This window comes from Erpetoichthys calabaricus, chromosome 14 (genome assembly GCF_900747795.2).
Source record: "Erpetoichthys calabaricus chromosome 14, fErpCal1.3, whole genome shotgun sequence".
NCBI lineage: Eukaryota > Metazoa > Chordata > Cladistia > Polypteriformes > Polypteridae > Erpetoichthys > Erpetoichthys calabaricus.
Genome location: NC_041407.2, coordinates 8,442,378 through 8,457,500, shown reverse-complemented (window position 1 = coordinate 8,457,500; position 15,123 = coordinate 8,442,378). Strand labels below are relative to the sequence as shown.

Below are 15,123 nucleotides of genomic sequence, written 5' to 3'. Positions count from 1 at the left end.
CCAGGTTATTCTTTAAAAGCTGACACCTTTTCCATTTTACATACAACATTAGTTTCATCAAGCAACTGGAAGCTTTTTCTGTTTCATGCATAATCATGGTAAACATCAATGTAGGGGGAGAGGAGAGAGGAAAAAAAACAAAAAAAAAAAAAACAAGACACAACCCAATACTTCCAATTAAATACTAGAAACCATGTGAGATGGGCATGCCATACAAGTGCTTGAGGGCAAAATTTTCATGGCATTATTTTTACCTTGGGTATTACTATAAGTGTTAGTAAATAACCCACATGAACTGGGCATTTAGAAGGGTAAGGATAAAGAAAAATATGAGCATCTAGAGACTACTGTTCAGTACAATAATATTGAGAGTTTATCTGGAACAATGGAATGCGCCGGCCTCTAGACATTTCCGATTAGGTACATGCATTCAGTCGCCAAGCCATGGGCTTTAAGCTAAATAAACTAATTAATAATAATAATAATAATAAAAAAAAAAAACCTGCGTATTATGAAAACAATTTGAAGAAACATTTAAATTTCCTTTGGATTTTTAGAAAATGAATTAATACACTCGAAAAATGGGGTAGTTAATCTTTTGTTACAATGTAACAAAAATGCAATGTGAACAATGGGTAAGGTAATACTTGGAGGATTGGGGAGGAGAAAAAGGGTGGGAGCAGGTGGTGAAAAGGAGAACAGCATGTTTAGAAGGGATGTGATACACCTGCCAGAGTCTAGTTTATATGATGGGACCCGGCTCAAACTCACCCAGTGCTGCCTTCAAACAAGAACATGGCGAGCAGCTACTTGCTGTGGTGTTCGAAGGGAATGCTATTCTGAGGTGGGGGGGAAAAGACAGCCATTTGTGAAGAATACATATATTATAACGGCTAGTAAATATCTAAAAAAAACAATTTAGTAATCCAATTATTCTTAAAAAACAAAAAAAGGTCCAACAGCTATAAACTGAACACTCTTGCATTTTAAATAAGCAGGAGAGAATTACTGTCAGAACAGAGTTTTGTTTTATGCCCAGGGACATGAGACAGCAGAATTTAAAATGGCTATGGTTTTTGTCTGATTAAAGTGAAATGGTTATCTTCTGGGCAGTAGCTTTTAATTAAATGGGCATAAAAAGTGCGTCTGGACAACACCATATGAATCACAAAGTTGACAAAATCTGCATTACTAAAGCTAATGGCAGAAGGAAGAAAAAAAATTTATAATCAGGATTTCTAAAAGTTTAAGTTTTGTTTAAACACACAGAAATTCTTGGAATGCACTTCGTCCTGATTATTGCTGGATTACCAAATCATGCATAGGAAAGTGGTTATAAAACTTTATGTAAAAAAAATAAGATTTAAAAAAAGGTCTGAACTAATTAGACTTGTCCTGCTGGTACATCAATGATGGATGACACACCTAAACCCACATATATGGGAAAAGGACAAAAAGACCTATAAGAACACCTGAATACCCCTCCCCCCCCCCAAAAAGAAAAGAAAAAACAAGTTTTTTGCCAACAGCAAGCTTAGCCACAAGACAATGACCACTACACAACGTTAGTGCCAATGCAGCAAGCAAATTAACTAAAGCCAGAGAGACACTAGAGAAACTTGCATTGTTTTTGTGGAAAAGCTATTCATAGCTGGATTTGCCAAAAAAGAAAAATGGTAGCATTCAGATCTTTTGTCAGTTCAGCAAAATGAACATACAAAACCCATTTGTATTACTTTGTACTTTACACATTTTTTCACATTTAGTGTCAAAGCTGTATAACAGATCCAATGTTAGAATAATTCTAGAAAAGAAACCTTTTCCTATTATCAATTACATAAAATAAACTAATTTCTGGGGAAATATTCAAGCGACAAGCACCGGCTTCCTCAGCATGCACATTTTGTTCAATGTCCATAGCCCCTAGATGGCAGTAGCATTAAAAAAAGCTCAGGTTTATAAATGGGCAAAGAATTTCATCTACTGAAGGAGACAACATTAAAAAGGCACAAAGTTCAGGCACACATTTCTTAATCACTGAAGAAAGTCATGCAGGTCCAGTCTTAACTACAGACTGGCTCTTGCTTTCTCAGAGAACACTACTCTTTTCTGTTTCTGCACTAGAGTCCTGTATTAGGTTGGTTGTTGACAGACACTGTGGCTAACAGGTGACTTTTTTTTTTTTTTTTTTTTTTTTTAAGATGGTGGTGTAGTCCAAAAACAGCAATGCAAGGCAAATGAGGAAGAAGCATGACACTTTATGTAATAGTTATGTACCATTTTCTATGACTCTACCAGCTGATGGAAGCTATGCATGCCTTCTAACAATATTCTAATAGAAATATTAGATTCAGAGAATTTTAAATAACTGACAAGATTTTTCAGAAATTGCTGTTGTTACCGATTGAGAAATGCCAACATAACAGAAAAACTACTTCTCTATGACAACTACAAAACAGAAAAATGTTTTAGGTTCTTATTGTAATTGACACTTACATATTTTTGGAACATTTTATTGTACTATTATGTCTTATGTCATGTTAAAAGACCCCTGAAAATCCATAATCATGTGATCATTCAAAAGCAACACAGAACCTTGCACTTTAAACAAGTTACATATTGCTTTTTTTTTACCTTGAATAAAAATATAGGGGATAGAAAGAAAAAAAAAAAAAACAAAAAAAAAAAAACAAACTACCACTTCTCCTAAGGAAGTGGATGAGAAAACATGCAACAAGGCAAAGGTGAAAAGAAAATAAAGAACATAGCTTGTGCTGGAGAAGAACAATATTCAGTTACCATTAAAGCAGACTTGACGGCAAATGAATATGCAAGCCAAGTCATGCATACTAGTCAAGCGACTGGTTACAGGGGACAGACGGTCGGGTCACAAGATGCTTACTTTAACAGAACACTCAAGCCACTTGTGTGTTTGCAATGCTAGAGTAAGGATTCCTTTTAACTATCTGGTAAAGACTTAAACAGAACAGAGGGTTATTTATTGGGTAGCTAAGATTACCAATCAAAAGGTTTGGACAGGACTTGAATGTACTGTATTGTTTTCATAAAACCTCCAAATCAAAAGATTATGTCTAAGATTATATCTAACTATTTGGTTTGATCCTGAAACAAATTTTGAACATGAAGCCTATTAATGAACTTCTGAAAAAAAATTATTTACATAGAAAATTATTTTGAAAAGACGAGCACTTTTAGAATATTAGTAAAATTCAGAACCACTGTATCTTAATGTGTGTGCCTATTTAAAACTTAATTCATGAATTTCTTTGTTAATGTATTTGAGCTATCCGATTGTGTTGGGACAAGGTAATGTGGAAATACAGTGCTAACTGGTCACTATTTGCAGCTGTAGTAGTCAATAGTACAGCAAGACAAACTATACTTAGAAGATGCAAACAGTCCATCATTGCTTTAAGAAATGAAGATCAGGCAATCTGAAACATTTCAAAAACTTAAAAGCTTTTACAAGTGCAGTCGCAAAAACCAACAAGTGTTTTAATGACACTGGCTCTTCTTTTAGGACCACCACAGGAACAAGCAGACCAAGAAATGTTACCTCTGCTGCAGAGGATAAATCTTAAGAGCCACCAGCCTCAGAAACTGCCAAATGTGTGCACCTCCTATCACAGCACAAATAAATACTCTGCAGAATTCAAGCAGCAGAATAATATCAAAAAATCAACAAATCAGGCAAGATGGCCCGAATCGGACCTTTATGACAAAATTGCTGCAAAGAATCTACTACTGAAGATAAAAAGGGGATAAGTGCTTATCTAAAGAAAAACAGGCAGTGGACATCAGACCGATGCAATCTGTTATTTGGTCTGAGGAGTCCAAACTTTCAGAGTTTTGGATTGAACCACCATGTCTTTTGGAAACACTCCATGAAACATGGGAAGACTGTGTTGTGTGGAAGGGGTTCATTGGGAGATTTAGAAATAAAATAAACTGCACAGCTATCACATCTGTCTGGCATGCACTGTTTTTAAATTGGGTAACAACCAAAAACACGCTTCAATGCAGAGTAATAGCGGTGATGATGTTCTGGAACAGTTTACCTGGTCTCCACTGTCATCTGACTTATGTGAACAGAGATGTAATGGGATAAATGAAGGAACAGCAGCCACCAAGTGCTCAGTATACATGGGGGCTATTTAAGCTTGTTAAAACCAGCATCCCAAATGCCTACCTCATAGAGGAGGCTGAAAGAATGTGAAGTTATTTCATAGTTTTGAGGTCTTTACTATAACTGTTGACTGGTTTCATGTAATGATTTTTATTGGACAGAGTTTTTAAAGTTAAGTCTGCAGCATTTCCATCCTAATACAGGGAGCAGCTGTATTTTCACAAGGCCTGTTTCCCTGAATGGAGGCAGATGCAGAAAGATAGGCAATTTTAAAGTATGTAGCGGAACACATTATCATTTGTTCTACATGGTTATTTTTAAATTATTATTTAAAAAGAAGTTCAAACTTACAAATGGCTACTCTAATTCTTGGCTAGCTGTATTCATTTTTAACAAGAAAGGTGTGGAGTTTGGCTCAGGTTGCAGAATTAGTGTTAGTTCTATGCCTTATTTCTGGTACAGTTGTTCTTGTGTTACAGATATGGGTTGAAAGCATTTCTACAAAATTAGACCCCTGCAGGAATCTAATCTGTGTACCTTCTAGTGTGTTTGATTACATTTTTTTAGGCCAATACTGCAGTTTTGAAAGATTAATGTTGTATTTAGTTACATTATTGTAACTAAGATCCATTATATGAATTTGGGAAGGTCTAAACAATAAGAATTGCAAATATAAAAAATGAATCATTTTCTTACATACACCACCAAAAATAATCTAAATGACAAAAATGCAGCTTCTGGAAAATGATCTCTTTAACTCAAACAGTTTTACCATTTTGAGAGAGTTCTTTTATTGCTAATCATTGCTACTAACCATATTTAGTATTTTGCATTGAAGTTTGGTGCCATGACTTCTTATGTGTAACTTTCCTTAAACATCATATATTTGACAAAACAAATAATGACCGTGTAATAAAAACAAGCAGAATATTTGCTGATAAGCGTCAAGCCTTTGTTAAACATGCTGCACCATGCCCATATAGGTTGTTATGTACAGTTTATGCAAAGCAAATCCTGTCAAAAATTGAGATGCTATCACTACAAAGCAGTCCTAGTATACAAAGATACTTTTCACATATGTATAAAATTCACTTGTCTAATATCTAAAAAAAAACACCTCAAAGATAGGTTGAACCAATTTACCATTTCAGAGTGTAAATTAAATTAGAGCAAAATGGAGTTTGTCCGCACCTGTGATGTTGACATACGTGAGGTATCTTGCCGCCCAGTGAGATCTGAAGATGATATGTTGACAGGAGCGCCACGATGTAATCTCATACTGACTTTTCGCTCTCTCTCCATTCCAGATACTGGACGGGGTGAAGTGTTTGCTGGACAGAGTAAGACATACAAATCTCTACTAAACAAAACTTAGCGTCATACAGCAGTTAAGTGTAAAATGCTAACAAGTTAGTAATGTCTGCTTGGAGGTGTGTTCTACTATGTGACACCTAAGCCTTAATGCAAGATGAGCACAATCTCTAGGATATAAATTAATAAATACTGCCATCAAGGACTCTTCATCAGTGAGAACGAAATTAAGTTTTGACCTGTTGCTAACACAGAATCTATTAAAAATATTACAACACATAAGCTATAAGAACTCACTCAATTTGTATTATATGAAAAGAGAAATAAGCATTTTCACATAAATTTGTTACCAGAGCCATCACTATTTACCACTATGTACTTAACGATTTTAGATCACTAACATTAATTGAATTGACAAAATATACTAAGCACTAAAGTGAGACAAAGTTCAAAAAGAGTCAAAATACAGCTATAAATAAACTAATATGTAATTTAACAAACCAGTATGTGATGTGGGTGTGAGAGGGGTTGGGGGGGCAACGTCTTGTGTTCCTCTTGGCCTCCCGGAGGCAGTGGAGGGAAGTCCCCTGGTTGCTGGGTTGCGTGTGTGCCTCATTCTCTCCTCTCTTTCCCTTCTTTCACGCTCAGCATCTTCAGCTGCTCTGTTAGCACCCTGCAAATACATGAATAATAAACGGAGAAAGACTTCAGTTCAAAGTTGCTTTCCTCAACCTTGACGGATTTTCCACTTCAGCATAATATTACACAGAAAACAAAATAAATTTCAAATGATGCTGAACTGTACTGTTAGACACACTGATTTATAAAAAAAAAAAAAAAAAACTCAACTCATATGCAGGAACACTTCCAGAATCATCATAAAATGTCTGCAATGACTACTATTTTCCTGTGACTTTAAATTCTGTCAATTAAAACCACTGAGGATATTGTCAATTACTCTCAATACATGCAATTGTTTTGTGTAAAAATGTACACTTACGAGTATGAGTTAGAAATTACACCTATATGGTCTTATTCCTGAGCTGGTCACCTACACGAGGATCCATACTATGTTAAATTCATTAATAAATTAAATGGTACAAGTTCAGAAAAAAACTACTCGCATACTATATAAACCTAACCTACCGACCAAAATTCAACCAGATTTTTCTTTTTAACTTTAAAGCCGACTGGGCTTTAATCATTGGTGCTTCTTAAAAGCTCAAAGGAAACAGACTAAAAGTAATCGAACCATTCGATATGATCTAAATCAAACAATACTGTTTGCATTTGACCAGAATTGAGTTTTGACAGTTTCTGCAAACTGTAATTCAGATTCTTAAAGCTTACAAGAGCTTTGAGTCCTGTCTATTTGCCAACCTGCTCTGGGAAAAATTGAATTTCAGGAGCGGTCAGAAACTGGCAGGATGAGCACTATAAACAGCAGATGGACAAACCCACAGATGAGGGAACATGGAGTAGAACTCCAAGTACACAGGCTTGTTTTCTCTGTCTTGCCAAATGATTGGCATAAGTGTAACAGAAAGTAAGCACAGACAGTTGAACAGTATAACTACACTTTAATCAAGAAAACATAAAATAAGCAAGTCTCAAATTAAGAGTCCTTGTGACATGAACGTTTAGTGTGCCAAAGCACTTTCATATAAAAAAATTCTAGCCTAAGTGACTGAATATTACATTTTGAAGGGTATGCCTCTTGAACAAAATCATTTTTGATTTTTTTTTTTTTTTTTAAAGAAAAATATTACTGTTAAGTGTTTGGCAGTCACTTGACTGTCCCCACAAAATGTTCACTCAAAAGGAAAAGAAATAAAAAAGCTGCATATGTTAGCAATACAAAAATCAATAAAATTAGCAAAAAGTGACCAATTATGAACTCATTATATAATAAAATAGTCAATCATTCTTTCCTTATTTTCCAGAATTAATTCAATGTAACAGATGGATGCAGAGAGACAAAAGCTCGCTCTCTCTGTCTCTGCAGTATCAAGCAAAACCACCAACCTTGGATAACACACCATTTCACTGAAGGGCACAATCAGACACCACTGCCATACAGGGCCAATTTTGGACGTTTGAGACTTGAAGGGAAACAAATATTTATGGAGAAACCAAATATGTACATGGGAGAATAAAAAAGTGCATTTTACAAAGAGCAAAAATGAAGGTGTAAGGTATGTGGTCCCTAAGCGGTCTATTTAAATAGATACCATCCACCCAGAAATTATGAATGTTGTGAAACAGTTGTACCACCTGTTGTCAAAAGCAAATTTATTTTGCCCCTAAACTTCAGTTCATATTCAAACTGAAAGAAGATCAAAGGGAAACAAAAGCACCAATATGTACTGACTTGTTTGTTGTGATTTTATTATGGACTAAATCAAGCAGCAAATTTACTGAATGAGTAGTGATTCTCAGATGCCATAATTCTGTCAACATCAGGGATTTGGTTTAGAAATAAAACAAGTTGACAAATACTTTACAAGCATACACATGCACAAACTGATTCATTGTGGTCATGCTACAAATGGAGCACAGCCTTGTCTCTGCTGTATACTTACAAATTTGAGCATATTCCAGTCAAAGACATAGTCGTATGAAAAGCCTTGTCTGTGGAAAAGATTTCTGAACAGCTGCCGAAGATAGGAATAGTCAGGTTTATCATCAAAGCGAAGAGAGCGACAGAAATTCAGGTATGTGGCAAATTCAGCTGTAAATTAATACAAAATAGTTAAGTCGAGTCTCAATTAAAACACCATACCCCCAAAAAGTCTACAGAAATTTACTTACAAGGGTAGCCTTTGCAGAGCACTTCAATTGGCGTAGACATTTTCTTTTCACTGATTCGCTCATATTTCTGTCTTTTTGTAGCTGCTTTCAGGCCTTGCCATGGCAAGGAACCGAGGTTAAAGTACATTAATACATATCCCAAGGATTCAAGGTCATCACGCCGTGATTGTTCTGTATATAGCAGGAAAAAAAGAAGAGGACTTTGTACATTATGATTCATCACAAAAACTTATATTTTTTCTTTCTTTTAACAAAAATTTTAACTCGCTCACAAAAAGCTAGTGAAAATAGAAAATGTCAGAAGGTATACTTTACTAGCATTATTTTCTAGAAAATAAGGAAAACGAGAAGAAATAAAGTAGATTTTTAATTTCAGAAAAGTGGGGCTAACGTACCTATTCCCAAGTGAGTATTGATGGAAGCATACCGGGCTGTGCCAGTCAGGTTTTTATTTTCACGGTAAGGAATATGTTGATGTGTGCGTGCATCCCGATACTTTTTGGCCAGGCCAAAGTCAATGATATAAACGAGGTTTCCCTTTTTCCCCAAACCCATAAGGAAATTGTCTGGCTTCACATCTCTATGAATAAAGTTCTTTGAGTGAATATACTCAATTCGACTTATCTGAAAAGAACAACAAGAATTGTAACAGACATCATAAAATTTAGGGTATACATTAAATCATTTTCAAATATAAATTCCTCTACAAGAGCCAACTAAAAAAGCTATGCTTCTATTAACATTAACAATCATTAAGTAGGTTAAACATGTGCAGCAAATGCAATTTAGTGGGTTAGATTGTATTTAATAATTAAAAAGTACAACAAAAACAGACTAAAATTTAAAATCTGTAAAATGTAGTTTCCTCTGTCTTTACTATTCTCATTCAGTTCTGTTTGAAAACATTTTTAAAACTGCACTTATGAAAAGTCTACAACATTTATTTGTATAGCACATTTTCATATGAAAGTGTAGTTCAAAGTGATTTATAACCAATATTTATAAAAAAGGAAAAATCTCTAATGGTAAGGAGTTGAAATTACAACTTAGGCAGTTTTGAAGTTTTTATAGGTTGCTGTATTAAAAATATTTTCAAGGCAAACAAAAAAAAAAAAAAAGTTGGGATAACTTCCAATAAAAGTATAAGCACCAAATAACCATAATAAAAGAAATAAGCATGCCTAGTAGTAATATGACCCGACACCTCTACTTCTTAAGACTGTCTTCCAATGCAGAACCAATTATAAAAATCGTCCTTTTCACATGAACCCCTTTATGTGGTTAAGTCAGTACTTTGGAGGATAGAGCAGGACCATAAGAAATGAGGTGCTAAAATCCTGGCATAACCCAAACTATGGTGATTACTAAGTCTTTCCTATTTATATGTTACTGTCACGTTAACCTCTTTGTCCTTGGAATGGAATCTGACTAATGAAACATCCATTTTAAAGACAGACCCTAAAATCACAAATCGACCATAAACATTTATCTGGATAATGCTGTGTTCTGGAATGCCGAGGTAGGAGTTTAACAAACAGCTACTCAATGGAGGATGGGATCTGGCAGACTGGTCTTTTTATACACTGCAAGCAATCTATATCTTTATAAATGGAAAAACAAGACTTTCACTTTAAGAAACATAACAGAAGATTGGAACATCTATACATGTATTGGTTTTAGGTGGCGCGGTATTCTATATATATTTGCCATCCTGGCATTTTCAGGGACACACCCAGGACATACCCCTCCGTTAAGCTGGTTAAGGAATGGTAATATAGTGGGCTTGTAAAAGGGAGAAGAACAGACATTAAAAATGCTATCCAAAATTAAATGGGGGGAAAAAATTATTTTGTGGTAACTGGCGACAGAAAAAGAGAATATGGCAGGCATAAATGTAATTTTTGAAATGTGAATTGCCCTTTATTTGCTATGCTCATAGTAAAATTTCTCCCACCCCTTTTATTTTTTTTAACACTTCTCTCTTCCCCTCACTTTATGCAATTCTCCTTCTATAAACTCATTTTCTCTACTTGATGTCCTTGCCTCTCTGAGTGAACTCCAGGGTTTCCTCAATAGAGCACAAAAAAAAAAAAATCAAGATGCAGTCCTTACATACTCTTGCACTGTCACATTCACAATTGCGTGAGAAGCAGCAAGATGTTCTACTGCAAGTATCCTCATTTTGTTTCACTCACCATGGCACACAGTGGTGCCACAAAGAGGAAAATGTGCCTCCCATACTTCTGCTCCATTTCAACCACTATGGTGCAAAAAAGATATTGTCTTGTACCTCTCGTATCATCACTTCTTAAGTCACTGCACATTTTTCTCATGTGTAAATCTCACCCAGATGTGAATATCGTGCATCAGAGTTTCATTTGATGGCAGGCTTTACTGTGAGTCACTCACAAAATGAAACCACTGTACTTAGAGACAAAGTATTTAAAATTTATACAGTGGGGGAGATGGCCGGCTGTTTATCCCAGCCAGCACCCCCAGGCCGCTAGATGGAGCCCTCCCTGTAAAATGGCAGGGAATTATGGACAATGGAGTTTTTATTCCCAACCCTGCTGGACACCGTGGGGCACACCAGAGGACGCTGCAGGGAGGCTCAAGGACTTATGCATGCCCTATAACCCGGAAGCACGTCTTGATCATATGACCAGAAGGAACAACGTGTTTCCGGGTTGAAAAAAAGGACTTTTAATCTGACCCGGAAGTGAAAAGGACTCGTGGACTGCTGGGCTGGAGCCACTTCCGGGTTGGAGAGTATAAAAGGACTATGGGAGAGCCCAGACGCTGAGCTGAGCTGGGAGGTAGGGTGGCGAAGTGTCTAGGAGAGGAGGAATTGTGATTATTGTAGTGTTGATTGATTTATATGAGTAGTGTGGAGTGGAGGGTGCTTTGTGCACGTGATTATTATTTAATAAATAATAATTATAGTTTTACCTGGTGTTTGGAATGGTATCTGAGGGTTCAAGGGAACTCTAGCGCCCCCTACTGCTACAACAGATTTGTATTTATGATAATAATGGGAATAGAAAAAGCCTAATCATTGTATTGCAGGGGAAGATAAAAGGGGTTGTCTAGGAACATCTCACTGAACATGGCTTCCTGGTATAATCTATTCCTTGGAATATACAGTTAGGTCCATAAATATTTGGACAGAGACAACTTTTTTCTAATTTTGGTTCTGTACATTACCACAATGAATTTTAAATGAAACAACTCTGATGCAGTTGAAGTGCAGAGTTTCAGCTTTAATTCAGTGGGGTGAACAAAACGATTGCATAAAAATCTGAGGCAACTAAAGCATTTTTTTTTTTTTTTTTTTTTTTTAAAACACAATCCCTTCAGGGGCTCAAAAGTAATTGAACAACTGACTCAAAGGCCATGTCATGGGCAGGTGTGGGCAAGTCCGTCGTTATGTCATTATAAATTAAGCAGATAAAAGGCATAGAGTTGATTTGAGGTGTAGTGCTTGCATGTGGAAGATTCTGCTGTGAACAGACAACATGCGGTCAAAGGAGCTCTCCATGCAGGTGACAGAAGCCATCCTTAAGCTGCAAAAACAGAAAAAAACCCATCCGAGAAATTGCTCCAATATTATGAGTGGCAAAATCTACAGTTTGGTACATCCTGAGAAAGAAAGCAAGCACTGGTGAACAAAGCAACGCAAAGAGACCTGGACATCCATGGAAGACAACAGTGGTGGATGATCGCAGAATCATTTCCATGGTGAAGAGAAACCCCTTCACAACAGCCAACCCAGTGAACAACACTCTCCAGGGGGTAGGCGTATCGATATCCAAGTCTACCATAAAGAGAAGACTGCATGAAAGTAAATACAGAGGGTGCACTGCAAGGTGCAAGCCACTCATAAGCCTCAAGAATAGAAAGGCTAGATTGGACTTTGCTAAAGAACATCTAAAAAAGCCAGAACAGTTCTGGAAAAACATTCTTTGGACAGATGAAACCAAGATCAACCTCTACCAGAATGATGGCAAGAAAGAAAGACTGATAAGTCGTGGAACAACTCGTTATCCAAAGCATAGCACATCATCTGTAAAACACGGTGGAGGGAGGCAGTGTGATGGCTTGGGCGTGCATGGCTGCCAGTGGCACTGGGACACTAGTGTTTATTGATGATATGACACAGGAGAGAAGCAGCAGAATGAATTCTGAGGTGTTCCGAGACATACTGTCTGCTCAAATCCAGCTAAATGGAGTCAAATTGATTGGGTGGAGTTTCATGATACAGATGGACAATGACCCAAAACATACAGCCAAAGCAACCCAGGAGTTTATTAAAGCAAAGAAGTGGAAAATTCTTGAATGGCCAAGTCAGTCACCTGATCTTAACCCAACTGAGCAGGCATTTCACTTGTTGAAGACTAAACTTCAGACAGAAAGGCCCACAAACGAACAGCAACTGAAAGCCGCTGCAGTAAAGGCCTGGCAGAGCATTAAAAAGGAGGAAACCCAGCATCTGGTGATGTCCAGGAGTTCAAGACTTCAGGCCGTCATTGCCACCAAACGGTTTTCAACCAAGTATTAGAAATGAACATTTTATTTCCAGTTAATTTTTAAATAAAGTTATTAATTACTTTTGAGCCCCTGAAATGAAGGGATTGTGTTCAAAAAATGCTTTAGTTGCCTCACATTTTTATGCAATCGTTTTGTTCACCCCACTGAATTAAAGCTGAAAGTCTGCACTTCAACTGCATCGGAGTTGCTTCATTTCAAATTCATTGTGGTAATGTACAGAACCAAAATTAGAAAAAAGTTGTCTCTGTCCAAATATTTATGGACCTAACTGTACCTGTACTCCTCCCTCAAGACAGATTTAGAGTCTATTTAGTTTTTGTATATAACAATTATTTACATATACAAGGCAACACTGAATGCATTTCAGTGTCATTGTCCACTTTATCCACTCCCTCTTAAGCCTCACCCAAAAAATATTTTAAAATCAAATTTTCAATCTGGCGTAGAGCCTTAAACTGCCACCTTACCATAAAAAATTAAGTTGAAAAACTAATGTAGTAAAGAGGTGGTCTTCTTACCATTTGATCTGCCAACAGAAGAACTGTTTTCAGGCTGAATTTTCGTGAACAGAAGTTAAAAAGGTCTTCAAGACTTGGCCCCAGTAGCTCCATTACCATCACATTATAATCTCCCTCTGCGCCACACCATTTAATGGTAGGAATACCCACTAAAATAAAGGAAAATAACAAATACTCAGGATCCATCTAAGGTACTATTCATAAGGAAACTAATATTGACAAAGCAACACTTGCTTTAACCATCAGTTAAAGCTAAACTCTGCCCAGAAAGTGAAGATATTAAGAACCAAGTATTAGCAAAATCTAAGAATTTAAAATTTTTTACATAATTGAGAGGTACAGCATTAATTAAAAAATACTATTACACTCGTTAAAAAGACCACTTAATCTCTGAATTCTACCAATTATTTTCCCCACTTACCTCCCCCTTGCATCATTTTGTAAATCTTGCTCTCTATGTGAAGCTGAGGATGTTTGGTTTTCACACATTCTAGTTTAATGGCAACCTCTTCTCCAGCAGCTATATCTGTGCCTATATAAGAAAAATGAATGCCATGGTTAGGTTTTAGTTTACTGCACCCATAAGGCACAACCATAAGTAATAAGTCAAAGATACATTTACAAGCCACATTTAATTGTTTTGAACATTTCAGACTGGAAAACCAATACCTAAAAATAAATGAAATACATGATTATATCTACAAATAATCCTTAAATGTCATTTGTAACCCCAAAGATAAGTGTAAAAAACCGAATAGAAAAATATTACTGAAACAGAGCATAAATAATGTTAGTGCAGGTAGGGCTAGGAGATATGTTATTAATGATAATGCAATAAGTTTGACCTAAGATGCAGTATTAAAATGTGCCACAATAAGTTCTCAAAACACCTTAAACAGATTGAAGATCAGCACTGTACAGACATGTATATATACCAGATTTTGGACTCTGCATGGAAAGCATTTTCTCAAAATATTAAATATTAGAGATAGAAACACTTTTTAAATATAATTTCATGAATATCTGCACCTTAAAGAAACAATCAGCTCAAAAAACATGTTACCACCCGAAACATTTATCATCTCTCCTTTACTTATTTTGTTTCAATTATAAGTACTGTATTCAACACCTTGCTCACTTTGCCAGCATCTGCTAGTTACCATCATGTAAATGAACACCGCACTCTCACTTTCTCTACTGCTCTCTGTTTGACTTGGATGTCCCATCTTTACATGCTGTACTGGTAGCATGGCTTTCCCATGTTAAACCTAATCATTTTGAAAACATCTGGCAACCCCTTACTGCCCTAAACGCTTCCTCCTCTAATCTCTGTCCAAGTTTTTTCTTTATTGCACTACTTAGTAGTGGCAGAGTCAACCCAACTTAAATTTTATGTTCAATAGGGTGCTGACAATCAAGCAAAGTAATGAATATTGTGATGCTGGCTTTTGCATATTGACCTAAATTTTTGTTCTTAAACAACAAAACAAAAATTCCATAAATGGTCCAGCTAAACTGTGTTGCACCTTGGGGGTTCGCAATACCCAGAAGGTCCAATGAGTTAACTTTCACTGCAATGACTTCCACTGGTGCATACTGGTACAAAATCAGGAAACTAAAAATTCTGGGCAACTACCCCTTGCTTCCTCACTCCAATAGTTTGTTAAAAAAAAAAAAAAAAGCAAGCTCATGACAACTACAGTGAGTCTTAAATTTATTACATTATTCCTGAGTGTATGTAAAAAAAAAAAGTAAAACTATTAAATATATAAAGCATAAACAGGGAAT

At 36.2% G+C, this 15,123-nt stretch overlaps 1 protein-coding gene across 2 annotated transcripts in view; it reads right to left on the bottom strand.

Moving 5' to 3' along the window:
• Window positions 1-15,123, bottom strand: part of LOC114665225 (casein kinase I) — a 61,300-nt gene that overhangs the window by 6,551 nt on the left and 39,626 nt on the right. The window contains exons 2-9 of one of the 2 annotated variants that reach the window (XM_051936511.1): window positions 13,757-13,867; window positions 13,336-13,484; window positions 8,665-8,893; window positions 8,270-8,440; window positions 8,041-8,189; window positions 5,960-6,131; window positions 5,339-5,478; window positions 772-839 (exon numbers count right to left, since the gene is read on the bottom strand). In XM_051936511.1, coding sequence (XP_051792471.1) covers window positions 807-839; window positions 5,339-5,478; window positions 5,960-6,131; window positions 8,041-8,189; window positions 8,270-8,440; window positions 8,665-8,893; window positions 13,336-13,484; window positions 13,757-13,867 — 1,154 coding nt within the window. In that variant the 3' untranslated portion in view covers window positions 772-806. The remainder of the gene's footprint in view (window positions 1-771; window positions 840-5,338; window positions 5,479-5,959; window positions 6,132-8,040; window positions 8,190-8,269; window positions 8,441-8,664; window positions 8,894-13,335; window positions 13,485-13,756; window positions 13,868-15,123) is intronic. The other variant, XM_028819666.2, reaches the window with a different exon arrangement.